The sequence below is a fragment of the Parasteatoda tepidariorum genome, chromosome 8, assembly GCF_982258835.1.
Source record: "Parasteatoda tepidariorum strain Cologne lab strain chromosome 8, Ptep-v5.0, whole genome shotgun sequence".
In the NCBI taxonomy this organism is placed as follows: domain Eukaryota; kingdom Metazoa; phylum Arthropoda; class Arachnida; order Araneae; family Theridiidae; genus Parasteatoda; species Parasteatoda tepidariorum.
The window spans coordinates 70,851,210-70,878,996 of record NC_141762.1 but is presented as its reverse complement, the minus strand read 5'-3'; the positions used below and the strand labels follow the sequence as shown (position 1 = coordinate 70,878,996).

The 27,787-nt window shown below is 28.6% G+C and overlaps 1 protein-coding gene across 1 annotated transcript; it reads right to left on the bottom strand.

The window, feature by feature from the left end:
- Nucleotides 1-18,833: 18,833 nt before the first annotated feature.
- LOC107449344 (uncharacterized) lies at nt 18,834-25,745 on the bottom strand. Its single transcript, XM_016064844.5, has 3 exons — nt 24,558-25,745; nt 22,214-22,362; nt 18,834-19,252 (listed from the first exon to the last, which is right to left on the bottom strand). Exons 1-3 carry the CDS (start codon nt 25,214-25,216, stop codon nt 19,125-19,127), a joined length of 936 nt encoding a protein of 311 aa, XP_015920330.2. The 5' UTR covers nt 25,217-25,745; the 3' UTR covers nt 18,834-19,124.
- Nucleotides 25,746-27,787: the final 2,042 nt, after the last annotated feature.

Below are 27,787 nucleotides of genomic sequence, written 5' to 3'. Positions count from 1 at the left end.
GTCTGATCTTGAAAAGTACCTGTGATTGTTAAAATAGTATTTTCAGTTAACAGGAAGTCTCACGTTTATCACTATCAAATGTTATTAGGATTGCATATCAATAAAAGCTTTCTGCGTATATTTTAACTCATTTCAAGTCTAAACTCATTTTCAAGACTCAGAAATACCAGTCTACATGTTCACATCCGTTAAATTATATTATTGCCTACAATAGACAGGAAATTGATAGTTTTTTTTTAAAGAAAAAAACAGTTTTTTCTTTCCGCTTCTACACTTTATTATTAAACCTTTATTTATTTATGAAAACATTGATAGAATAGTGAAATCTTAGTGACCATCACTATCAAACACAATACTGTTAAATCAAGCGTTAATTTTGACACAATATGACCTATATATTTCCTTTCAAACATGATTTGAGTAACAATGGAGTTATTAGGGATGGTTCATAGAGTGTTCGAAAACGTGATCGGTTTTCTAATTTTTTTTTTAAACAAACTTTTAATTTAGAGCTTATTTCCAAAAGGTAATAAAGAACAATTCTTATTTTCTCAAACGAAATGGAAATAACTTATTTTTTTTAATTATTTTGTTTGTTAGTTTAGTATGATTTGTTGTCAAATCTAGAGTCATAAGAAATCTTGTTTATTTAATAAATTTTTCAAGCTGATTTTCTCCAAATCTTAATTTAAATATTTAAGAATTTTTAATGGTTGAAACATTTTCAGAAATGTTTTAAAATTTTATGGTTTGTGTTGGTTATTTGAAATATTAAAATTTTTGAGACACGAAAAATTATATAAGTGTTTTTCTTGAAACTTTGAATTTAAATTTTAAAAAAAAATCAGCGTAATGATCAATTCAACTTCTCTTTTGCATAAAGTTTTTGCATAAAATTTTAGGACTACTTTAAGCGAGAATGTTATTATCATAAACTTTTTAAAATTATTATGACTTACATTAGTTGCTGAAATATTTACAGTTTTTTGACACGAAAAATTAAGTAAGAGTTTATCTTGAAACTATGTTTGTAATTTTTTTTTTAAAAAAATCAGGGTAGTGATGGATTCTTGTGTTATTTTGTTTTTTCAAAACAAATAGTTTTGGAACTTCTTTTAGAGCAAATTTATTGTTATAAATGTTTTAAAATTTTCATGATTTGGGCTAGACGTTTGAAATACTTACATTTTTGTGATATGGATAATTAAATAAGTGTTAACTTTTTAACTTTTTAAAAAAAAATCAGAATAATGATGAATTCTTGTAGTATTTTCTTCAAAACAAATAATGTTAGGACTTCTTTTAGTGCAAAATCTATTTAATTTACTGTTCTATGATAGTATGATAAAAGTAAGCTACATATACTTTTCGCAAAATAATAAATCTCCATATAAGTTCTAGCAAAAGTTCGTGAATAACTTGAGCACCGATTTGGATCGTGTTTACCTCAGAAGTTTGCAAATTTCAGAGGAATGGTTTGTAAACTATCACCGCTTCCCGTCGTTATGTGGTTCGAGCACAATATCGAAAGTACGAAATTTCATTGTTGAGAACAATTGTCATAGATTAAAACTAAACATTTTAATAACAAATTCAGCCCGATATCTACGATAACATACGAAAAAATAAGATAGAAAAATTAAATCCTCTCTCAGTTGAGCAATATGAATTTTATATATTTACATACTGTCTTGATTTTTGGCAGTAGGATTTTAAATCTTGAAATATTTGAAATTTTACTTATCTAAAAAGGTGAACCAGTTGATCATCAGCATATTAATAAAATTATTGAATGTGTTCTAACCATTCAAACATTTATTTGATGAAGTTGTTCGTAAAATCTATGTTCTCGTTGAACCTCAATCTGCTTAAATTATCAGAAATTAAATCTATGAGAAAAAAATGCAACTCAAAATGTTTAAAAATTTGCTACGTCTTATAACTTTTTATTTACACTTAAAGTGTGAGCTTTATGCCTTTCTTCGGAAATTTTTCGACTACGCTAACACTAACGCTAAAATGTAAGAGTTGAGCAATGAAGCAATTTTATTAAATCTTTGTCTCCCCTTCCTTATTTGAAAATAAATTCTATCTTTTTCCCTTGGTAAAGCGAGTACCCATTTTACGTTTTCCCATTATAAAAGTTGTGTGTTGATTAAATAAAAGGCAGTTAGGGCTCCAAAGCATTTGAGTAAAAAAACTAAGAAAATTAAATAAAAGTAAAATTTTTACTAACAGAGAAATAATATTTTTCCAGCAGTTTTAACTAAATGATTTATTCGGAACATAATTAAAACTATATAGTCATTACTGCATTAAATGCGAGTTTGCACGTAATAAAAGAGTATTTTGTAACCTGAACATTAAACCAAAACTTCTATTGAATATTTCTTCGCAAAACCGGGGTTCTTGTTAAACTAGAGCGAGTTCAAATGTATTTTTAAACTATAATAAAAACGATGCACTTACCTATACAGGTAAATTCGTTGAATACAATTTTTAATAAATAATTATCACAAAAATTTACAGATATAAATTAAAATGATTAAATTAAAATCAATTTACAGATATAAACTGTTATTGCTACGAGTTTCTGAAAAGTGAATTGGGTAAAGTTCAATTAATGTTCTATTTACAATGCTCTGCTTTTATATACTTTTTTCCTGATTAAAAATTTAAGGTAAAACCAAGACTGCCGCCCAATAGCCAAAAAAATGATACATGACCTCAGCAAAACTGTTATAGATGAAAAGATTTATATTTGGGGTCTGATTAGGAGTCCCAATGTATTTTAAAGTACAGAAATCAATGAAATTCCAATCTCTACCTATGGAATTCCCAAAGATACAGATGAGGAAAAGCCATTTTTGTAGTTTCGAAAAAAATGGTTCTTTATCAAAGCAGTGAACTTCTGGCCCCACTTTTTCTGTATCATCGGCTCTTACTTGCCACGGTCAAGGTCTAAACGAAGGTCATACCTGAGTTTTCTTACGAAATAACAGAAAAAGTCACGTTTACCTACTTTACCTTGCGTCGGATAATAAAAGAAAAACAGTTACATCAAAACAAATCCGTTTGAGTGTTATGTAAGCGAAAATGTAAATATTTGCATAACAATTCTGGTCAATTTTCTTTTTTTGAGAGTATATTTATGAGAATGGTATTCTTTTTAATAAAATTATTAAAAGCACAATGTTATAGAAGAAAAATTATTATTCTAAATATGTATTGTAAATACCTAATAAATTTTTCGTACTTTTGCAATTGTTTCAATTTGACGCATAGAATTTTAATAATAATTAATATCTGTAATTAAAATTGTTCTAGACATCAAATAAAAACACTTTTTTTTTTAAAAAAAAGACTTATGTCATTAAAGGATGTTCATACAATTTGTTTGCTAAGAATGAGATAAACTTTGTACATTCTTAGAATGGGCAGCAAAATAAAATTCGTATTCATATATAGACTTAATCTTTCTCTACTGAGCCCAGTCATTTTATGAAACAGTTGCAATTAGTTTTTTTTCAAGTATATAAGATGATCGCTATACGTTTATTAACACTTAATATTTTAAGTGTGCGAACCCATCAAAAGGATTGCTGATGATGAGCCCCCTGGTTATTTTCAATTTAAAAATAATAATACGAAAGAAAGAAAAGAATTAGTAATTTAGGTAATACTGATATTATATTTATTGGTGCGTTTTAGTATGTACTATACATACTAATGTAGCAAACAAAATATCTACTATAAGTACTGTGAAACTAGGTTTTTCATGGCTCACCAAATATTATATATACCAAACAATACAGTTGATTATGGTAATTTTTAACTATCATTGAGTTGACCTTGAGCAATCGCATTATGCAAAATGATACCGAACATCATTAATCTTTATTTTAATGGGATAAACTTCGAAAACATGTTTTGTTTAATCCAATATCGTAATGTTATCACCAAGAACAACACATTATAATAAATGAAAAGTCTGAAATTGGTTTACCTTAATTTTGTCACTATATCTCTTACAGTTTTATCTCACTTTGTAGCGCTGAGCATTTCCATTTTATTGACCATTTAGTTTTTCTTCAGCGCGTACGAAAAGCGAGTATTCAACCGTTAACAGTTATAATATACTGAAAAGTGTATAAATAAATGTTATGAGCACAAAATACTTATTTTCAACGTGGTTTTCCTCAACCAAAAAATTAAAATCATTAAAGGGCCAGTGTGTGAGAAACAAAAATTATTACGATCAAGACGCAATTAAATTAGATGTTGAATCCTTTTAAGGACTGTTTTATTTTTCTTGTTTTTAATTCGTGTAAGGCTCTACATTTCTCCTTAATGTATGTAAGATGGTTCAAGTTTTTCTGCATCTTAGCGTTCAATGTCAAGCGAGTGATTTTCTAGGGTATTTAGTTGACTATTTATTGTTAAGAGCACTAACCTTGCTCTTCCACCCAAACAATACTAAAATAGAGTCACTTACATTCTTCATTAACTGAGTACCTATTAAATAATAGATTTATCAACATAAATAAATGTTATATATTTAAGACTAAAATAAGAACTTTTCTCCGAAAAATCTGAATTTTTTTAAAACATTGTCGCTTACTTACTTCTTCCACTTAGCTACTTACTTAATAACTTTCGAACAGGTTTTAAATTTTTTAATTAAAAGAAAAGATAAAGTGATGCTTTGTGAAAGTCTTAAGTGAAGAGTTTTATATGCAAAAGTATCGGCTTTTAATATTCTCTAATTAGAATGTAAGTTGTGCGTCATAATTTATTATTTCTAATAGTTAAATAAATACCTGAAGTAATATGAAATGCTTTAAGTAAATTTTAAATAATTTCTGTTTAGAAGCACATGACATATACTAATAAATGTCTTCGGTACAAAATTAATATCTTTAAGAAAATCATCCAAAAAAGTTATATAAATATGTTTTTTTTTTCTTTTTACGAACTTGTCATTTCCATATCTCGAATATTATCTCTTCAAATATTAATATTGGCACGTGTCAGTCAGAAGTACACGTCAAATATTTGGCAATGAAGTCCTCTCTAATCATATTTTGACAGACTGTTTTGACGGAACAATTGAAAAAAAAGGAACCCATAATTATTCACTTCCTCCATTTTTAATGTCAGATATCGATAAAAAAACTACCGATTTAATGTTTATTTGAGTTTCCCATATTGCTTGGCAACGTTGATTAGTTATCTCATTTTTAGTGCTACATTTGTTATCCTGGGAATCTGCCTCGAATGTTCTTTTTTGCCCACTTACTTTAAAAATATGAGGCATGGCAAAAGATAGTGGCCAACACTGTTTTTTTTCATTAAATTAAACATCAATTTACGCTAAACAAAACAAGTCCTATACATGTACTTGAAATTTGAATGTCAAAATGTAACTTTTTGCAACTGAAGGCACCAATATAAACCTTTTAAAAATTGTCTACAATCTTTACTTAAGGAAGGACTGGAAATTTTTAATTTTTGTGCTATATGAAGTGTTCTATGATTAAATACATATGCAAAGTAATTGGTGTTTCTGTAAATTAGTAAAATTATGGTTTATATACTTTTTTGTGTATAGACAAAAAAATATTGATTTCATCAGGTTTCTGACTAAATAAACCGACCACGGTGCTGACACAAAATATCCACTGAGGTAGACGGATCATGGGTTAGAGTCCTCTTATCGTTAGGCTATCCACTGCAGGTTTTCGTGGTTTTTACTCTCCATGTACCGCGATTGTGAGTTAGTACCCTCAAACAGTTATCCATGAAGACAAATTGCTCCCAATACTTGATTCAGGAGTTCTCTTGTCCTCTCAATTGTGTTCAAAATTGCAAGGCGACAGAGCTGAACCACGACTTAATAATTAACCATATAACTAACCATAAATCATACCAATGAAGAAAATATAGACGATTTATGTTGCAGACTTATGTAGAATAAAGTACATTTGAATCGATGAGTTCGAAAATCCTTAATCTCCACTAATTTTCAAAATTGAAATTCTTGCACTCATAAATTTTGTTGAAGTAAATACACAGATAAGGGTATAAAAAATTCATTTACTTCTACTTGATAAAGAATATTTTGTGCCGTAAAATCTCAATTTAGTTCAGAAACATGCCATATTCTTGAGATGACCTGTTCTCAGAATAAACGTGGAAATATGCTACTTGGCTGCGTTGTTACTTATGAAATCGTTCGCATAACCTGACAATTAATTATTTAGTTTAGGCTTGTTATTTTGTTGATACTTTTTGCTACCAAATGAGTTATTAAGAGGATGGTTCATTAGATGGTATATGCAAGAAAATAAAAAGGGATAAAAGTAACTATGAATTTTAAAGGATGTGACTACAAATAATATCATACTAAATTTTAAAAACTGCTGGTTGAAGCATTACAAAAAAGTTTTATAAAAATGCTCTTACTAAAAAGCAATAAAGTAGAAACAACAGTTTCAGGTGTCATATTAATTTAACTTATAAAAGCACTACACCTGGTGAAGTTGAAGTATCTCTTTTTACTGGTGATTCATGCAAATTAAAATATTTGCTCTGTACAGAAAAGTACCCTAAAAATGGCACAATAAGCAATTAAGGAAGCATATTTTGAGTAAGATTCTATAAATTAAAGAAAATGGCTGACATCAAAAAAGGTTTTTACAATCTAAGCCAAATGAGTTTTTATCTTTCTATGAAGAAAATTTTAAGTGGCTCAGCACACATAGACATAGCCCAAAAGGTTACTGAATCTACACCAATACTCATGAATATGTAGTCTAAGACTTAAATAAAGTCTTTATTTCGTTTCTAAATGACAAATTATTAATATTTTAGCTTGTTAAAAGTAATGTATAATATTTGCTTTAAGGTTTCGTCCGAAAATCAGTCATTTCGGTCACCGGTAATGTTATGACACAATTGCAATAGAATATTTTGTAACCAGCTATATTTTATTATCAAAAATAAAAATAATTGTATGTATCTAATTGTTACTTAACTATTCAGTTGTCTCTTCGGTTAAATTCGTTTTTTTGGAGATGACTGGTTTTCGAACTCTTTGGTTCATTTATTCTAATGTTGCACAAATACATTGGACGTCAACTTTTACACAGATTTTATTAATGCCGCATGTTCAATTTGGGTTCCTATCAGAGCTCGAAAAACCGCCCGTCCTCGGCGGTCAAAAATTCCCCGCGGACAACAAATTTCTAGAATCCAACGTCCGCACGGACGGCCATTTTCCCGTTAATGTTCGTGATACATTGTTTTTGTTATCTTACAAGAGTTTAGCGCCTCACTTCTAAAGTGACCCTCTAATCTAGAAATATAGCAACATACTGATCATGATGGAATTGATATTTTCTCTGTCTGGGAGTATTGCAGATGTTGAAAGAGGTTTTTCAGCAATGAACTTACAAAAAAACACATTACGTACTGGTCTTAAACAAGAAACGTTAAACGGAATTATGAACATCTACCTAAATGGAAAACCCCTTTCAGATTTCTGTGCAGAAACCTCTGTTAATCATTGGCTTGATTGTGGAACTGGCAAACGTCATATTTGATTCATTTAGAAAACACAGTACCCTCGGATAAATTGACATTCCAGATAACTTGACCTTTGTCATTTAAATTGTTTCATAAAATAAATACTAGGTTTTACTATTAGTAACCTAGTATTTCTTTTACTGTATAATGTAATCATAGTAACTACTAATTCAATGAGCAATTTATATAAATGTTAGTAATAAATAAGAGAAAATTATATTTTTATTTATTTAGAAGCTACGGGTTAGTTTCAAAGGAGGACGGGGTACATTGTTGGACAAACTGTCCTCGGGGACGGGTAAAATTACTTATTTTCGAGTTTTTTCGAGTCCTGGTTCCTTTATTAATCTTTGGTTTCATTTTATGTTTAAATTATAGAAGTACCTTTGATCCAGTTATAAGCAGTTTTACTCAGTTTATAAGTGAATTGTTTTGGATTTCTGCAGATAAACCTGTCATTCTTATCTTTCATAATTCCAAAATCACAAAACTTCAAGAGCTCACAAGATTTATTGATATTTGTTTATTGATATTTAGAAGTATTACATAGATATAAAAACATTAGTTTAAATAAACAAATGTAAAAAAATTTTTTTGTTAAACTGACATTATTAAGACTCATAAATATTACTACTTGTGTAGATGAATTTTAATTATTGATTGTTCCTTTAAGAAATGATTTAAAAATGTGTATTCTATCGAATTTTGCTTATAATTTTTTAAAGAATCAGTATATATATATTATACAAGTATAGATAATTAACTGATGCTAATTGTTTGAAATATTTAATTAAAAACTGAATTCCGTTGATTAGTAAGTTTATAAGAATATATATATTTATTATTTTTATACCATTTAGCATAATACTAATTTTTGAGTAAAAATAATAAGTAATTTTTTCTATTGTTTTATAATACCAATTTAAATAACTTGCAATTACTTCCATGGCATAATTTATAAAACATTTAACATTTCTGCCTGCTTTTCCAAACGCATTTATCTTAAAATTGAAATTTTTGTTTCAATATACATTTTTTAAAGTTGAGTCGTTTAACAAGTTTTTTTTTTTTTTTTTTTTTTTTTTTTTTTTTTATCTCATTTGAATTTGTTAAATTTCTCTTTATTTCCCAATGAATGAAAACCAGAACTCCTATTCTATTCTCACCTAATCTATTCTCAAATGATAAAAAAAAGTTTTTTCAGAGTCAAATTCCAAAAATAAATTTAAATTTTGACTCTTTCTAAGCTACAATATACAAAAGTGTGACAAAATGACTTTGACTAAGTATTTTTTACTTTATGTAAATTTCCAAATGAAAAAATGCGATATCTTTTATTTAACTTTATACCACAGACAGAAGCTATCATAAGTTAATTATTAAATTTTACTAAATGTAATTAAATAGGAACCCTCGTTGTATCAAAAAATAATCATGAAAATAAGAAGATTTAGAACTAAATGAAAAAACTATAACCTGTAAAACAATAATATTTTGAATTGTCTAATATAAATTATTTAACATTTGACATATTTAATAAAAGGATCTTATTTAAATTAACATTATATTAGGGTTTATCCCAAAAGTAAAATAAAAACTCGATAATGTAATCAAATAACGCAAAGTAAATGTTGTATTTTTTGTTCTCAAGCGATAATTCTCGTTGCGGCAGTAAAATATGGCCGTTGGACAGTCTGAGAAATGTAATTACATTCTTTTTCCCCGAATTCGGGATGAGATTTGATTGAAAAGGTGCCCTTCATCTTGTGGCATACTCTTCGGTTGCTGGACACATTCCAAGTAGTTCAAGTGTAATTTTTGACTTATGATTAATGATTAGATTTGACCTAAGAATGATCATATTTTGAAAAATAACTCATGCATAGTTTTGAAATGTTTATAAATTATTGAATTTAGAAAAAATTAAAAGTGTATATTAAAAGATACTTAAAATTCCCCCCCCCCAAAAAAAAATACTGCGTTTTTCTTAAAATGAAAATGTTGCTCTTATTTTCTATGATCAGCAATGTCCTTTTGAGTTAAATTTTTTATGGGAGAATAAACTACTGATTAAGCATGAATGCGCTCTTCACACTTAGAAAAAATAATCATTGTCAACAGTACCTGAATATGGTAAAATTTACCGCATTTTTGGCTCTATGAGAACACAAGGTTCGATAATTTTTACGGAAGTGCTTCCTTAATAATTTTAGTAAAATTAACAGTAAATTATGGTATTATAATTTGGGATAAAATTTGAAAAATTTATCTTAATACCTTAGAACAAAGCTCCCCAACCGTTTTATCTTTGTGAAAAAGTCAGCGTTAAACGCGGCCCTCTGATTTGGGGGAGGATTGTTTGTATTATAAATTGTTTTGATTTAATAATTTGAATTTAATTGCACTGAAACATGTTTTCAGAACAAATGCAAATACATGCGTGGTATTAGTGCAGTTACAGGTGACGTCTCTCAGCTCCCAGTTAACTTCTTGTCTATGGGAAGATGAACAAACACGAGTGAAATAAGCAAAAGGAAATAAAATGGAAATAATTTAATGTTCTGGGCATTGGTGACCGCTGCTCTAGAGCATGGCATAAAAACCATTTATTCCGTTATATTTGCTTTCAATTTTGTATATTTTACTAAATGTGTGTTAATAAGAACTATTATTTCGAAAACCAGTATTTCCGGTAAACTGTTGTCATATGAGCAGAAAAATTGCCAAGTGAATGGTTTAAACATCGTAAATTTTGATTTTATTAACCAGAATTAAGTGTTTTTTTTTTTATACCAGAAACTTTATTAGCATGCAGTACGTTAAATAAACAATAATGTTTTTTCTCCGTGCTCAGGTGGTAAACATTAGTTCGTTTCTGGCAATTCGTCCCGAGATATCATTCGCGAAATTTTCGTCCCTACTTAATTAAAATAAATGCCTAAATCAACAAAATTTCACAAAGGCACTTTAAATCTAAATTATTTACGCTTTTCTAAGACTTAAAACAACCTGACATTTAAAAACCAATTAAATATATCCTCCCTGACAATTATGACGGAAATACAATGACATCGATGTTTTCACTACATTAGCATGTAACTAGGAGAATTACATAAATTAGTTTAGGAGCAGAACAGTGAATGATAAAATAATAAAACAATGAGCTACCAAATGAATGGATGAGGGTGAAAATAAACCAATGAATTAATAAATTTGGAAATAAAAAAAGAATCAGTGAATCAATCGATGAACATCTACGTGAATCAACAGATCAACGAAACCACTATTGTGGGAATAGACGAATCTGTGAATTAATTTACAGTGAATCAACGAAGAGGAAAATCAGGGAATCAAACGGTCAAAGAATAAATAAAACAGTACTTGAGAGAATTACTACAAGAGAAAATCAATGAATCGTGCAATATAACATTCTCGCCTTCGTTTTTTGTTTTTTTTTTAGTAATTCATATATTCTGCAAATTGATTAGATATTTAGGACATTCGATGGCTTGACAATGAAAAACGCGTATTCGCTTTTTCGTTGGTTCTATGATTTTTAATTTGATGTTTAATTCTTTAAAACAACAGTTCATTAATTCGATAGTTTGTAAAATCACTAACTCATGTATTTGTGTCGTGCATTTCCTGAATAATAGGTTTATTGATTCATTTATTCGCTCATTAGTTGATTAGGTAATTTATTCACAGACTTTTATATTTGTTTTGCGCCAAAAAGAAAATTTTATGTATAATTCGTTTATTAACAGCTATACTTGTAGTAAGAACGTATTATCATAGAAAATTGCTGAAAACAGAAAAAATTTATTTTTACACCGGCTCTATTTTAACCTTTGTAATAAGAATGCGAAATCACATTTAATAACTCGAAATAACGAATGTTTGTAGACATTTATCATTTTGTTTTAGTTTTCCGTCACAAACTAAATAATCTGAGTTTTCGATTCGAGTTATTTGACTTTTCGTTAACCTTTTTTTTAATATATATTCTCTTATCTTATATCTTTATTTTAGCTTTCTTTTTCCCATTTAAAAACAGTTTCACTTCCTTTTTCTCTATAAAAGCTCTTCTCTTCTAACCCACCGATCCTAGATAAATGCCATCGCCTCCATATCGGAAATTTATCAATTCAATTCAATGCTGCAAATGGCAGTTTGCTGTGGTTGCTAGGCGACAGAATGGTAAATTTAGCGAAAATTCGACAGAAGTTTTCTAACATGTTTCGTTTGTATTATGCAGCAGAATTGATGACTACAAATAGTATTTTCTACAATAACCTATGTTGAAGAGAATTATATAGTTCAAAAGCCTCTTTTAAAACTCATATCTTATAGTTTGAATGAAACAAAAGAACTTAATGTTAATAAATGAGCTTTTGAATTGGTTATTGCTTAAAAAGCTATGTATTTTTGATTTGAAGAGTAATTCTTATGAATACCGTAACTTTGCAAAGAAGTATTAGGTAAAAAATGAATCTCGATTTGATTATTTAAGGGGGGACCCCACCCTGAGATGGTAAAATATTAACGTTTTTCTTGAAATTTTTTTTAAGTAGAGACAATGCAGAGACTCCTTGTTTTTTTATGTTATTTAGCTACAATTTAAGTCTATTTTAAAAAAAATTTATTTTACAAAATAATAAAAAAATAGGTTGCGGCAGCTCCGTGTGTGGCTGGTCATCAAAAAGTAGCACCTCACTGGCCTCATGGATTTAGAAGTCCTGAAACATAGGAAAACGATTTTGTTTAGATTTTCAGAAACATAAAGACATTATCTAAAAAGTAGCATAGCGGTTTTTTGATATTCGCAAAATTGCCAAAATGGCGGCAACTTAAAAAAAAAAGTTAAGTTTTTTATTAAAAAAATATTCATTAAAATACTGATATAAAATCGAAATATAAAAATATCAAAAAACTCCTAAACTACTTTCTAAAGAATATATTTTTACGTAATTTAAAATAAAGAACAGTTTATTTCGTTGTATAGATCATGAGAAAAACGTTAGGCCAGATCAAAACACAGTGGTTTTGAAAAACGCTTTTAAAGTTTTGACTAATGGTAGGGAAAAACGTTTAATTTCATATATATAATGGTCGATAAATGAAATGCCTACAATAATTTTCTATATACAGTCAACAAAATGGATGAGGCACAAAAAGAATGTCGCCCCTCCTAATCCTGCCGAACGGGCCTTTCTACCTGCTTAGCGACGACTCTCTATATTTTCTTCCAAACGAAGTTAGATACCGAGAAATCGTTTTAGACAGACATCAGGAAGGGTACAAAGATTCGAAAAATGCAATAAATTATTTTTCGAAATTTTGAAATATTCAGGGTGGGGTCCCCCTTAAGTAGCATACAAAAATTGCCAGCTTCTTTACTTTTTAATAACTGAAAAAAAATGCGAAATATGAACGAAAACGCAAGAAATTGAGTCAAATGTAAAACATTGTTATGTCAGACGTAAATGTTATGTCAAACTCTCTTTCCTTAATGCTAAAAAAGAGTTCGAACATGATTTTTTTTTTGCATTTAATTAAATGTATAAAAAAGAATAATTAAAAATTATGAATCAGTTTTAACATAAAAATTGAAATTAATTAATATAAAAATTGTAAATAAAATTTTTTTTATAAAGTTTGAAGTTTTTAAACTTGAATTTTAAAATTGGACTGCATGAAACTTTTTTGTTGCTATTTTAGGTATTAAAAATCTATACTATCCTTTTGCAATTAGTATCGAAAGTAGTATTTTTTTTAAAGAAAAATAATGTCTTAGCCTGAGCCTCTAATCAACGGACAGTGACGTTTTTCATTAAATGACCATTTCAGCTTGTAAGATTAGTAATTTTCAAGTTTGCAACTTTAATCAGATGGGATGAAATTTGGGTACATTACCTTTAATGTTGAGTATTATGAAGATAAGTATATCGGTATAACTTTATGTTTAAAAAAGGAAACTAGATTAAATGGAGTACTGTTCGAGAATAAAAAGCTGTTTCAATTGATCTGTTCGCAGCACCTGTTATTGTGAATAAAACATCTGTTTCTTTGATATAGTTTCATACAATTTGTTTAAATTTAAAGTAAAAAGGAAAAAAAACTTTATATGAGACCATTGTTCTCGTCACTGAAGATTACTTTCTGAATAAATATATGATCAACCTTGTATTTCCTTTTAAAAAATATCTATGACGTGGATTAAGTTTCTTTCTTACGTTGAATACATTACGTTTCTTGATTTTTATCAGTTGCTATTTTACAATGTATTTATAAAAATAATTTACTGAATCTCACTTGCTACAAATAAGGTTTATTAAATTATGCTTAAATGGGTTAAAAGTGACCAAGAAACAACTAAAAATATAGAAACAAACTCAATTTGAAAAAATGTGCACTTTTCTTTTTTATTACAACTGTTCAACTATCATTCTAGAGATTTTATCTTAAGTACTTTATATCCAAATTCAGCATTTCAGCAAATATAAAGGTTATTAAAGTAAAGGCAGGCCAGCAGCTGAACACTCCTTCAAACTTTATTTTGAAAAAAAAAATAATGAAAACCGAATACCGTTTTTTCATAGTTAACTGTACACTGAATTTAATTTTTAGTTTTGCATTTTTTACTAGATGTGTGGTAAAAAGAATTATAATTTTAAAAATTCGAATTTCCTGTAAACCGTAACCATATGAACGGAAATCGTTACCAAATGAATACTTAAAATACAAGCAAATGTGTTTTATTAACCAAACTGTTATTTTTTTTACCAGCAACGTCATTACCGCACAGTCCGGTTGTTTTATTCGACATTTTTTCCTTATATTTTTACATTGAATGATTATAGCAAAAAACTGTCACCACATGTCCTTCTGCCGAGCATACCGTTTGCGAGAATGGAATAAAAAATTTTATAAGGGTTTTATATGGTACGGATTCAAGGATTCCGTTACTATTAAAATGGAAAAATGGCTAAATGAATGGTTTAAATACCTTATATTTTGGTTTTTATTCCCAGAATTAAGATTTTATTTCCCTGAAATGCAGTACGGCAGTTTTACCAGAATTATTTTCTCTGTAAACAGAGAGCTCTTTCATTGCTTCTCTTTTAATTGTATTTGTTTTTAATTGTTTTCTTTTTCATTAAGGAAGAATACGCTTTAAAACTACCTCTCTCTGAAGACTAGAATCTGTAAAGAAAGTCCAGGTTAGAACAGTTTTTAGCGTCTTCTTCGCTTGTAGTATACAAACAATATCCGATAGAGTAAGGAATAATAAGCAAGGCAAATTTGACCGTCATGTCCAAACTATTTGAAAAAATATCAGCTATGATAGTCAGGGTAAAAAATAATTATATATTTGAAAAGAAGGATAATTTTTATAGGAAAAAATCGCAAAAAAAAGTTATTCTGGCAAATACAGATATTTTGTTGAAAAATGAAAATTCTGCAGATACTCGGTTAAACACACATTTAATTATTCATTGTCTGAATGTTTCTTAGAAATTTGAATTAATATTATATCTAAAGCAAATTATAAACATTATTGTTCTGAAATTTATACATAAAATGAATAAAAAAATCTATTTATATTTAAAACTAATAATTTAAAGATTAGTAAAAAAAAATGCATCGTTGAAGAGTATGCGTTTTCCCTAAAGGTAAAAGAATAAAATTTTATGTTGCTAAATATACAACTACTAACTATAAGCGACTAAACTTCAGTACTGTAGTTATATAAGAGGAAAAGAATCTCTTAAAAGTATTTCTATAGAAAGTCATGCAATTGACTTTTAGTTCCATATTTATGCACCGCATAAACGTTGTTTTTTAAAGTGTAGATATGAAAATTTAATGAGTGCTGAGGTTGAACCTCTCTCGTATCATTTTAGCACAATGTTAAAAACTGCACACTAATATAATTTTTTTGTTACTCTCCATGTAGCTCTACTTTTTAAAAATAATTTTTTTTCTTCACTTTTTTAAAAAAATTGCTTATTTTGCTGAATTGATTATTATCTTTTTTTCTTTTTTCTGATAATCAAAAAACGTTAGATAAAATATTTGCTTATGAAAATGAAAGTTGGTTTACACTAAAAGTTTCGAAGGATAATTCGATGCAAATTTTAATTATAGTAAAGATTATTTTTAACTGTAATGCTTATTTAAAACTACTTTTTTCGTGAGAAATTCTAGTTTCCACAAAATTTACTTTTATCAAAAAATACTATTTCTGATTAATTTGAAGCTTTTAAGGTAATATAAATGAGCATGTACATAAATATCAAATGAAAAATAAAATTAATTTGAGTGAAATACTTAAAATTTTGAACATTTAACAGAAATTTTTTCTGAGTTTAATTAAAAATTTTATTATAGTAGGTATTAAATACATTATATGTTTTTCAGTCATTTTTTAAATACTTTTTTTCTTGCTAGTTAAAACATCCGATAAAATTATTTTTGTTCCATGAAACGCAGGAAACAGTATAAACAAAGATAAATAGTATTTAAAATTCAGGTAAATAATAGATATCGATTTTTGTAAAGATATAATTTTGATAACTAAGATACCAAGTATAACTGAAGACTTAATTTTATTGTTCTTTGTTAAATATGACAGATATGAAATTGAATTTATCACTTATTTTGATTAAAGATAGGCATAAACTGGCCGATACTCGCAAACTAATGGCGCAGATACATTATAAATTTGCAGATAAATTTCTATAAAAAAAACGAGAATGTCACTTGAATGAACCTTAACGTTTATTCAAGTGCTTTTATAAACCAATACTATTTTCGATTATATTAATATTTGTTAAGATAAATTTTATCGTTCAAATAAAAAAGTTTAATTCATTGTTCTGTTTATTCCCCAATTTTAAAAAAAAACCAATAAGACTATCTTTTAATAAAATGCAATTTTAGTAGTTTCGATGAAATAGGCTAATTGCGAAGTGAATATATATATATATATATATATATATATATATATATATATATATATATATATATATATATATATATATATATATATATATATATATATATATATATATATATATATATATATATATATATATATATATATATATATATATATATATATATATATATATATATATATATATATATTATAAAACTTGTATATCCAGAGATGATTTTATGTAAAATATAATTTTAATAGATCTTTTAATGTTTTTAATATTTACTTCAAGAATGAGTAAATATATAGAATTGATGGGTTTACAAATTTTACATTGTTTTAAAATAGGCAATTTTAAATGAAAAAACTCAGTACGTGATAATCCAATCATAACATTAAAAGCTATTAAGTTGGTCTGCTTTTATTTGACAATCCTTATTACTTAATACATTTTTCGAAAGCAATCTTCAGTGTTCATACTCTCTTTTTATTTGTTGCAAATACACGATTAAGCACTATGTTAGCACATTCATTATTACTTCAGTAAAATTAATGTCCTTATTTTATTAACAAAATGAATTATGAATGTGATATTATGAATAAATAATTATACATACAATTATACAAATATACTATTACAAAAATACTAGGAGCAACTTATTAAACTCTGAATTTACTAATTTAGCTTTGTAATACCAACTGCGTCAAAAGTCTGATTTTGACAAATCAATAAGACTGTCTCTTGCAAAATATAATGCATTTTTAAGGTAAATATATGGGTATTTGTTAGGTGTAAATGATGTTGAAATTGCTGTGTATTTGTAAAGGTTATATTTATTTCAAAATATAACTTACAATTTAAGGTGTTTATCTTTAAACCTCTAGGAGATTTTCAATTTATCAATCTTAGTGTTTAGAATTTACTTAAAAACAACTTAATAATTAGCAGCTAATAATTTTAATCCTTTTGATTACCATTGTAATGTTTTAATGACTTGTATACAAGGTTAAATATGAGGTATATCTGGCAAAGCTGTATTTATTTAGAAACATAACCTCACATTTCTATCGCGTTTTTTTTACTCCTGCTGGAAGTTAACAGTTTTTAACCTCTGATAATTTTATTTATGTTTTAGGTCATTATTTGTCCACGTAAGGCTTTTAACTAATTGTTATAAGGTATAAATTAAACAACTTAGTTTGGTAATGAGGTTTATGAGGGGGAAATGAGGGTGAAATTGAAGTATGTTTGCAGACATGGTATTTGTTTCAAAACATCTCCTCACATTTCCACTAGATTTCTATTTACAAAATCTAAACCTATAAGAAGTTGTCATTCATAAATATTAAATAATTTATACTACAACTAAGGTTGATTTTTAACAACTACTATTAACACCTTAGGTTGGTAATGATGTATTTTACGAAGTGTGTAAATGAGGTTAAATATGAAGATCATTTACAGAGGTTGTGCTTCCTTACTATGACGTGTTCAATAGTACACAAATGAATTGTTCATATTAGAGTATCACTAGCGGTATATGACGAATTTTCGGGCATGGAATTTTCGGGCATTTCGGGAATTTTCGGTTCCTATACAATTTTAATCCTGACAATGTGTCCTAACTTCCTTAGAAGTTTGTTACAACATTTATGAGACCTTTTGCAATCTATAAAGTTTTTAAACGACCAAAAAAATAGACTAAAAATGACATTTAAAGAAAGTTGCATACGGAGAGAAACCGATTGAATATTTGAAATCAGCGATACAAAAGTATTCAAGCACTAATAAAAACAAAACAATATGTATTTTGAGTTGCAGACAAGACTTAATACAGCACAATGTTCGGAATCTAATTTTTTACAGTATTTACAATAAATAAATAAAATAAACACTACTTTCACTTTTGAGAATCAAATATTTAAATCTTTTTTTTAAAGCAAAATAATCTGAATTTTATTACCAAGTATAAAAAAGAAATGTTTATCCGATAAATATCCTATTAATTTTGCAGGAAGTGACATTATGGGTACATTTTACTGTCTAATGTTCTATATTCCTGGCTATAATTATTAATTTATAAGAAGCATTTTTTATGAAAATCTAACAATTTTATTATAAGAATATGAGTTTTAAATAAACTGCAATTATAATTTTGATATTTATATTCAAATAAAACTTTCACAAGCATTACATACGATATATAAATATGCTAGAATTTTAATGCAGAAGAATGGTGCTAAATTATTAGATATTTTATCAATAATCAAATGAATACACAATCACTTAAACTGCAGACAATAAGTATATAAAATGTTTATTTGTAAAATAATAAATAAAAACTAGCAATAAAATAATCTTCTTACTCTACACTCAAGACACTGAAAACTTAACGGCAGGAGTAAAAATAATTTGTCAACATGCATTGACATCAACAAAATGACAAAAGTGAAGTGAAGAATAACACAAATGAAAAGAAATGAATAACACAAAATGATATTCCAGTCCTATTTACAGATATTTATTCAACTCCTCTCTAATGATACTGATGAAGAAATAAAATGTGGGGATGAATCAATATTTCCATCTTTCCTATGAGTATAATTCATTGATGGATCTCCCATGCATGTTCTTTGGACCTTTGCATAATCCTTTCAATTCTTCGGGCTTCCTCTTATTCTTTATCCAGGATATTTCTTCGTCACATTCCATTTCAGTTTCTGGAAAACAGATGTAAATAAAATATTAAAACTTAATATTTATAATTAATAATAGTTTGAATTAAAACTAATTTAACCTTAAATTATAAAAGTTCAAATCAATCAGTAGCATAAACTGGATTTACATGGGTTCTTAGTCTCTTTTCACAGGAAACGAAAATGGACTGAAAGTTACGGATCACAAATATTTAAGAGAGGAAAAATCCATTTTCAAAATTTGTTGAAACACTACTAAGGAAAGCAGGATTCAAAACATCACATATTTTTTGATTTTCAGATGAAACAAGTAAGAGTTTAGAAGCGATTATTCGATACACCTCCCGGTTTTTAGCTGTCAACTAAACTGATTTGTTTTTCATACAATCATTCTTGCTATTCATTCGTCAAATTTAAATTTAAATCTGATTTTTTAGTTATTTAAATCTTATTTTATTTGGAATTAGTTAAAAAAATATTAATTTATTGTTAATAGCAGTTTTTTACAACTGGCACATAAAGGGAAATCTGAAATTAAGTTGAATGATCTAACTGCATAGTCTAACAATAAGTGCAGAAGGAAAAAAATAATCATATTCAACAATTGGTAGAACCTTCAAGAGGACACGATCACAATACAGTAATTGTATGAAGGATATTGTTACTTTGTTCTACTTGGTTTGGAGAAGATACGCAAGTTCCTTTTCTGATTTTCGATGGTGGTGTCCTACGATCTTACTCATTCCAAAGGTTTAGATCAAGGATCTGTACAAGTCAACTCATTCGATTAATTTCATTATTACCATACCAATCCAAGGAGGATTCGTTGAAATGGCATAACATTATTTTAAAATATTCCCTGGTATAAAACGAAGTCTTTTAAAAATTTAAATGCTTTCTCGCTTTTAATAGAGTTCTTTAAAGTTCATAAGTGTTTTGAAACGTATGTAGCATCTATTCCAGATGGAAAATTTAATAATCAAGAAGGATATTTGTTACTCGTTGTTCATATCGTTTTCTACATAAATTCATTTAATTTTCATTCTTTTTAAGCACTGTTTTGGAATTTTAAAACTTATGTTTTTCATTAAAAACTTTAAAAATAGGATTTAGTCTTATATATTCTCTTACATCGAAGGAAAAGAATATATTATTCGAAGTTTCGGACAGTCGTAAAAGAATGTTTTTTTTTTGTCTTCAACGTACTTTTATATTCGATGAATAAAAAAGCAACTTAAGAGTCCAAAATTTTGTTAAATTCAAAACAACTTAAATAATTTAGAATTGAAAAAAAATATAGCCATTGAAATATTTTCGAGTTAGTAAGATATTTTTAGAATTTGCTAAATGTGCTTTGATGTTCTTAAATACACACACTCAGTCATTGCTATCATTATTTGAATATAGATGGTAAATATGATACAATTATCATGTTCGATGGTAAATGTGAAGTAACAGCCGTGTAGAAAGTTTCATAATGTAATCATTATCTGAAGACAATACATATGTAGTCTTGACGTAAAACGTGGATGTCACTGCTTTGATATATCTATAGATAAAAAGATATTGATATGATATCTGTTCTGCTACTCATTCTAAGTTGTTGAGTTTACATTTATTTTTCTAAAATGTGGAGCTATACTTTATTTGTTTTTGTCTAGAACTGAAAAAAAAAAATTGAGGCTTATTTTTTCATAATTAGGTGATGGCTTTAAAATTTATAAATGGATCTTAATGCCATTTGGTATTTAAGTGCATATAAAACGGTGCAATAAAGTCACACATAGAAAAAAAATCTATTTCTCTAAAGGCAGGATGAAACAAATAATTTTAAGATGCATCCTACTTTGAAAGTTTCATCTATGGGAAATAACAGATTCCCATAGATGATTCCCATAAATGATAATAGCATACCAATAATAAGATTATTGAACCACAATAAACCCTTATTAATAGGTTCATAACGGGCAAGCTTTCAATCAAGTTCAATTTTAAAACAATTATAATATTTTTTTTCCTTTTTGAAACCTAAAGAAAACCAAATAGTTTTATCATTCCAGGCTCAGAGAGTTCAATTTTTTAATTGCTTAGAGTTCTCAAACGAAGAATTTATTTTATTATTTGTAAGATTAAAAATTTATTAATACAATGTCCAGTATTTTAATATAATGCTATGAAAATTTATGACAAAAAAACAGATTTTATATTTAAAAAAATTTGGAAATAATTTGAAAAATTAACTGAAAATGTTTTTCATGTAAAAGATAGGCATATCGTGAATCTAAGTTTTGAACATCCTGTTGCCATTTATAACATTGAGAGTACCGAGAGAATATGACTTATGAAAGATTCATTTTGTGTTTGCTGCAGCAGCATATAACTGCTCAAACAAGCTCTAGTGACAGACGCAGAGATGAATTTTGCTTTTCTTTTTAAATCCTGATGGCTCTGTAAAATAGACTCCTTGACTGTTTTTCTGTCTCTCTTTGATATATTTTCAGTTGATGTATAAGTTGGGGAAATTATAATTGCTCAAAATTCTTATATTTGGAACAACATAATAAGTTGCGTTGATTGCAATGAAATGAATATAAAACAAATTCCTTTCTTACTAAATTTAAAGAAAAAAAATTAGTTCCATATTTTTTTTCAGAAATATAAATTCCAACAAAGCATTTTTTTCTTATCTCGATACTAGTTTTTACATTTTAATATTGTAAATGTTAGAAGATTAATCTATATATCAGCATTTCAATTCATTTTCTTTAAAAATAATTTTTGTAAAGCTTTGATCATTATGTGTTGTCATGCTTGGTTCTTTTCCTTTTAAAGCAAAAGTTGCAAAAGTTTAACCGTTGAGTTTAAACAGGACGCTCCAGGCTTCTAAGAAGTTCAACAAAAAACAACCAATGGTAGGAACAAATTAGTAGGGGATAGGAATTTGTGTAGATCAATTTTATAATATAAAGATGTAGTGTAACTTACCGAAAAGATAAACTTTTGTGAGTTGATCCCATACACAATTCCATGTTAATTCAGGTAAGGATCTTAGCGGATTACCAGATAATATCACTTCCTTTAAACTGGGCATCCTTTGGAAAAAATCTTTAGGCAAACTTGACAAATCATTGTAACTAAAATTAGAAAGAAAAAAGACTTTCATTACAAGAAGACAGTCATAAACTAATATTCAGTGCGTTACTTCTTAATCTCTATTTTATATTTTTAGATATTTTAGTGTTCAATTTGATCTAAATTGTGAGATGACAGAAAATAAAGGCACAAAATTAGTCAGGGGGATGACCATCATCATCATTGGACTGAAAGCAAAGGCTGGGCAGCCTTGATCCCAAGAATTGTAATTTTGGTCCTAATCCAGAAGACAAGGGAGTTCTGATTAAGGATCGGAAGAAATTTGTCTTGTGGGGACTTTTTGAGGGAGCTAACTCTCATTCGCGCTGCATAGACAGGAAAGGCTCCCATGGTTAGCCTGACGGTAAAAGGACTCTAACCTATGATCCGCCTACCACTTAGGATATTTTACGCAAGCACTGTGGTTGGCCCGAGTTGGATGCATAATTCGTATAGACGTGGCAGAGACTCGAACCCGGGGAAGGACTCCTAATTAAGGAAGAGGCGAACGCTCTATCCCCTGAGCCACCTCTACAATTTTTAAATGCAATCAAGGCTAACAATTATAATTATGGTGACTAATGCAATGTATTTAATTATACACGTCAAAAATAGTGCGTATATAAATATATAAATATTTAGCCTCGTTATGTATATTTTTAGCCTAGCTGGATGATCTACCTGCTGGATGTGCGGGCCTGCTGAGACTATTTGGCTGCTAGGATTCTATTACACATACTATCTTTATGTGTATTCATATGAGTCACTTAACCTGGGGCAAGTTTGCTGAAAATTAATTAACTATCAGATATAATATGAAATTAATAATTTAATTGTAATCTGCCATATGAGAGGGTAGCCTTAAATATCGACATCTTTAATTTATAAATACACTAGTATTTTTGCATGCAAAGTGTTTTTCATCATTCTTGCTTATACATCCCATCTAAAAAACAAGTGTAAAGAAATTCTATTCCGGTTAAAATTAATTTTTAATTGAATCTCCACACACTGAGTGGTACAAAACTTAATTACTCTCTTAAAAGGGGTTTCAATGCTTGACATATATTTATTTATTTTACCTTTATTGCTCTAGGTGAGTTTACTTATCACTTTTGAGATCTACGGATATTTTAGGTGGCCCATAGATTATAAGGTGGAATTATAATATAAGATTATAAAGTAAAATTGCAATATTTCTTTCTTCAACACATTTACAGGAGAGATTCATACACTAACGATCAAACAGTCATTTGAAAAAAATCAACTGGATTTATTTTCCTGCACTTGTTAAGAGTAATAAAAAACCAATTATGCTTCTGAGAATTACATTATAATTTTTTATTACAACTCTAAGGTTCAAAATCACACGAATATATCAAAGTTTACATTTCTGAGACTTTAGTAAGTAAATGAAACTAATTTTACTTTAAAATTATGATTAAAGTTCATGCTCATTTTAAATTAAAAATTTAAAAATACTGAAAATGTTTTGTTAAAAATTTTAAAGCTAACGAAAATTTGATATTTTATAAAAATTTCTCATATTAATTTGGTTGCCTATTTAGTTCCGCTAACACTAAATTACTTGAATTTAAAGATTGCTTCAGCTAAAAAAAAGTTGTCAGTCAAGATTAAAATAGTTTAAAATATTTGGCTTAAGAAAGATCAAAGACTAGGAAAGTTTTTTCTAAAAATTATTTTTAATTTAAAATTGAGAACACAAGTTAGAGTGCTTAGTTTTTAGTTTCAAAACCGATCATACCACATTAAAGAACTTATACAGCGATGTTTATACGACTTTTTACTATGCTCTAGAAATACATTTCATCTATAATTTGTAATTAGAATTATTCAATGAGTTTTAGAAACATACACAATAAGTATTAAAAAAATTAAATTAAAAAAACTTTTCGATATCTATAAAAATTCTTTGTAAAATTAGAAAACTAATACTTTGAAAACACTTTAATTTTAGATTTTTAAAATACTTTACTAAAACTAAATTTTAAAAATACATTCTATCAAACGTTAATGAACGATACATATTATTAACGTTTTTCTTATGCAATAAAGTTTATTTTTTCAAATGACATTAATTCAATTCACATTTCGCTTAGTTACTAGATAGATCGAAACAATTACAGCAATATATCTACTAAAGAAATCTAAAAAGTATTACAACAAAACTAGTTACCTTATATCTATCTTAAAAAGATGCGTGGCAGGATTAGGGAACATTGATCGTTTCACTTCTTTAATTCGATTGTCAGATAATGATATTTGTTCTAAGTACGGCATACTTGCAAAGGCATGGTCTTGAATCAAATGTATCTCATCATAATCTAAGACTACCTCTTTAAGATTCGGTACTTTATCTTTCAGCCACATATCGTCAACTTGATTGATGTTGTTGTGCTGCACATTTAGGACATTCAATTTTGAGAGTTTTGCTATTTTAAATGTCTCTTTGCTCCTAATCATAGACTCTGTTTCAACATTTAAGACACTGAGGGAGGAATCAAGACCGGCAAAGGCTGGCTCGTTGAACTTCAAAAACGAATGACTTATCTGAATTTTCTTGATCTTCAGACCTTTGAAAAGGTTGATGGGTAACATTTCTTCAATATGTAGATTATGAAGCAATAATGTGTGAACTTCATAATCACCGATTATTTTCAAAACTCTCTCCAAAACGTCTGCAGAGTTGAAATCAGCGCATCTTACAAGAGAACCATAAGCAATCCTACCACATGTGCATGGTTTTAGATCTTCCATATATGGGCAAGTAATAGAAACTGAATTCGTTGCTGTCAGCAGCACCGCAAAAATGCTAAGTAGCATTAAAGTAGCCATGTTCTACAAATCTATTCAAGCTCTTTTTTTAGACAACCTATCGCTTTAGTGGCAGTAAAGGGAAATGATCGCTCCGATACCGGTTGGCTTTTATCACCTAGCGAAATATTGACAAGTGGCAACTGATAAGAACCGCTTTTAGCGACACTTTTGTTTCAATATTTAAAAGTAGCTAATGCCGTCTTCTTAAATGGCATATGATAAGCTTCTGACTTACCTGCGTTAAATAAATAAAGAAAAAAATGAATTACGTATAAAATATAAGAAAAATGATGAATGGTTGCACAATATTTGATCTCAGATTAAAGGATTTGATAGCACTCTGTGGATTTCGTGGTTTAAATACTGTTTAGATTAGAAATGTACTGGAAGTTTCTTTTAAATAAAATAGAAAACTGATTTTAAATCTTAATTTCTCCTAATGTTTATCTATGGCCACTAAATATGGAAAATTGTGGTAAACATCCGTGTGAGTAGAATATTGCTGCGCCAACCATATTTGCTCAGAAGCGTAAAGGATATTTAGTCCAATTTCTGCTCGTTTGTAATGTTTTTTGTAGCTTTGTAGATGAGTGCGACGAGATCTTTGCTTTTGCATACAGCTCTGTATTTAATTGTAATGTTTTTCTTTCTCTCAGTAATGCCAAACATCTGATGGGTATGGTTTCCCCTTCTACGGCTTGTTTTGGGGTTCGATACTTCCTGACAAAAGTGTTAGGGGAAAACGGATTAACCTTTCCTCGGTCCGTTCTTGGTGGCTGGTAGTTTACTCTACTTTAATACTCCCCGTGGTTACAAATCCGAAAAAGTTCTCGCATAGTTGGATTCTCAATAAGAGAGGTTCGAGGGTTGAGAGAATACCATCACCATCTGCCTTCTCATCTAAAATTTAGCAGTGTAGTGCGTTACGCTGGTATTATGTTTTAGATTACCGTTAAGGAGGAATTCCAAACCATCGCTAACTACCAAAGCTATATTAAAAGCCAAAACAAATTCTTAGACGTCTTTCTTTATTTTGAACCATATTGTCTTTTAGTTTAGAAGACGGTCTGAAAAGCTTTTTCTCTCAGATTGCAGCAGATGTATGCAATGAAAATAAAACGATAAAATGAATTTTTATTACAATTGATACAAATAAGCTGTGCAAAAAAATATTTATTTAATGATTCGTGAACTGATCGTTAAGACACGGATCCCAGCAGACCCCCGAAGTCAATCATAACTGGCTGCAGTCAGTGTGCAGGTGGGTGACCACTTTGATCAGCCTGTGATGGTGCTGAGGGTACATGTGCGGTATTGGTTCTCGTTGAACTGTTCTACCGTAAAGGGCTAGACTTGACGCATAGATAGTCCGGCTAGTGAAGAGGGGTTGTCATCCCCTCTGCAGAGAACCAAAATTGTGATGGCATGCCTTCAGATCGTTGGGGATACTTTCCCGACCGTAGCTACTAACCTATTTCTGAGCTCTAGTGTGACGCAAGTAAATTACAACTACAACTAATTTGTTGATTTACATGCATATGCAAGTTTGTTCGATCAAATGAATGGTTTATAAATTCTTGCCAAGTACTAGAACAAACAGCACATAATAGAGAAAGATAGAGCAAAGATGCATTCAGGATCATGGTGGAATTCGAACCTGATGCTTCTACTATTCAGTGAGTTTTAGGAAGCGGCGATACCCCTCGTCGATGGAGGACTTGTAAATTTCTACTTTTTTCTTAGATGCTTCAATACCATTTTCTTTAAGTTATAAGGTTTCTCATTTTAAATCTGATTTTTCTAGTCAGACTTCAGGAAAGAATTATTATCGCTAGTTGGATCTTTGCGTCACGAGCGGTTTGTTACCCATTCTAGCAATGTGGGATTCTCAACTTCAGTTACGGTCTATATTTGATAAGATTTTTTTTCCTGGTTAATGACGTCAGAAGACTGTCCACACTGAACAGTTTTTAGACTATATATGAATAAGATATAAGTAATCGCAAGAAAAATGTAGATGCCCCTTTTTGTTACGAGTTTTTCTTCCCCTAAAAGCGTAGGTTAATACAAAACCTAAATACAAAAGTTACGAAGCATAAAAGTACCAAGTTCGATCTCTGAAGGAAACAAAATATTATCCTTGCTCTCTTTATATCTTACGGATTGCCATTTTTTAGGGAGTTTATAATCATATTTTGATTTATTTTTCAGTCATAGTATCAGTTCATTCCTGATTATTCAAACGAATGCTTGATACTTCATTATTTCTTGACCTTTGTATGCAATGACTCACTTAATTGGACATTCAAATTTTTTATACAGCATTCAGTTTTGTTTAAATTTTGAAGCATTATATTTTTCTTTGCACCAATATCGATTTCAACTGGCATCTCTTTTACACATGCTTTGTAAAACAATTCTGCTAAAATACAGAAACGTGTGGTAAGAAGATACTTTATTTATGTCGCACTAGAGCTGCAAAATTGGGCTATCGGCGAGGGTCTGGGAAACATCCCTGAGGATGATCCGAAGACATGCCATCACAATTTTGATCCTCTGCAGAGGGGATGGCACCCCTGCTTCGGTAGC

Bases quoted from the DNA above. Each gene is read 5' to 3' on its own strand.
- LOC107449344 (XM_016064844.5), bottom strand. From the start codon at position 25,216: ATGGCTACTTTAATGCTACTTAGCATTTTTGCGGTGCTGCTGACAGCA. The intron at 22,363-24,557 runs GTAACTAGTTTT...TTCTAATTTTAG, and splicing joins CTTTTTAAGATAGATATAAG to TTACAATGATTTGTCAAGTT. The intron at 19,253-22,213 runs GTAAGTTACACT...TCTGTTTTCCAG, and splicing joins CACAAAAGTTTATCTTTTCG to AAACTGAAATGGAATGTGAC.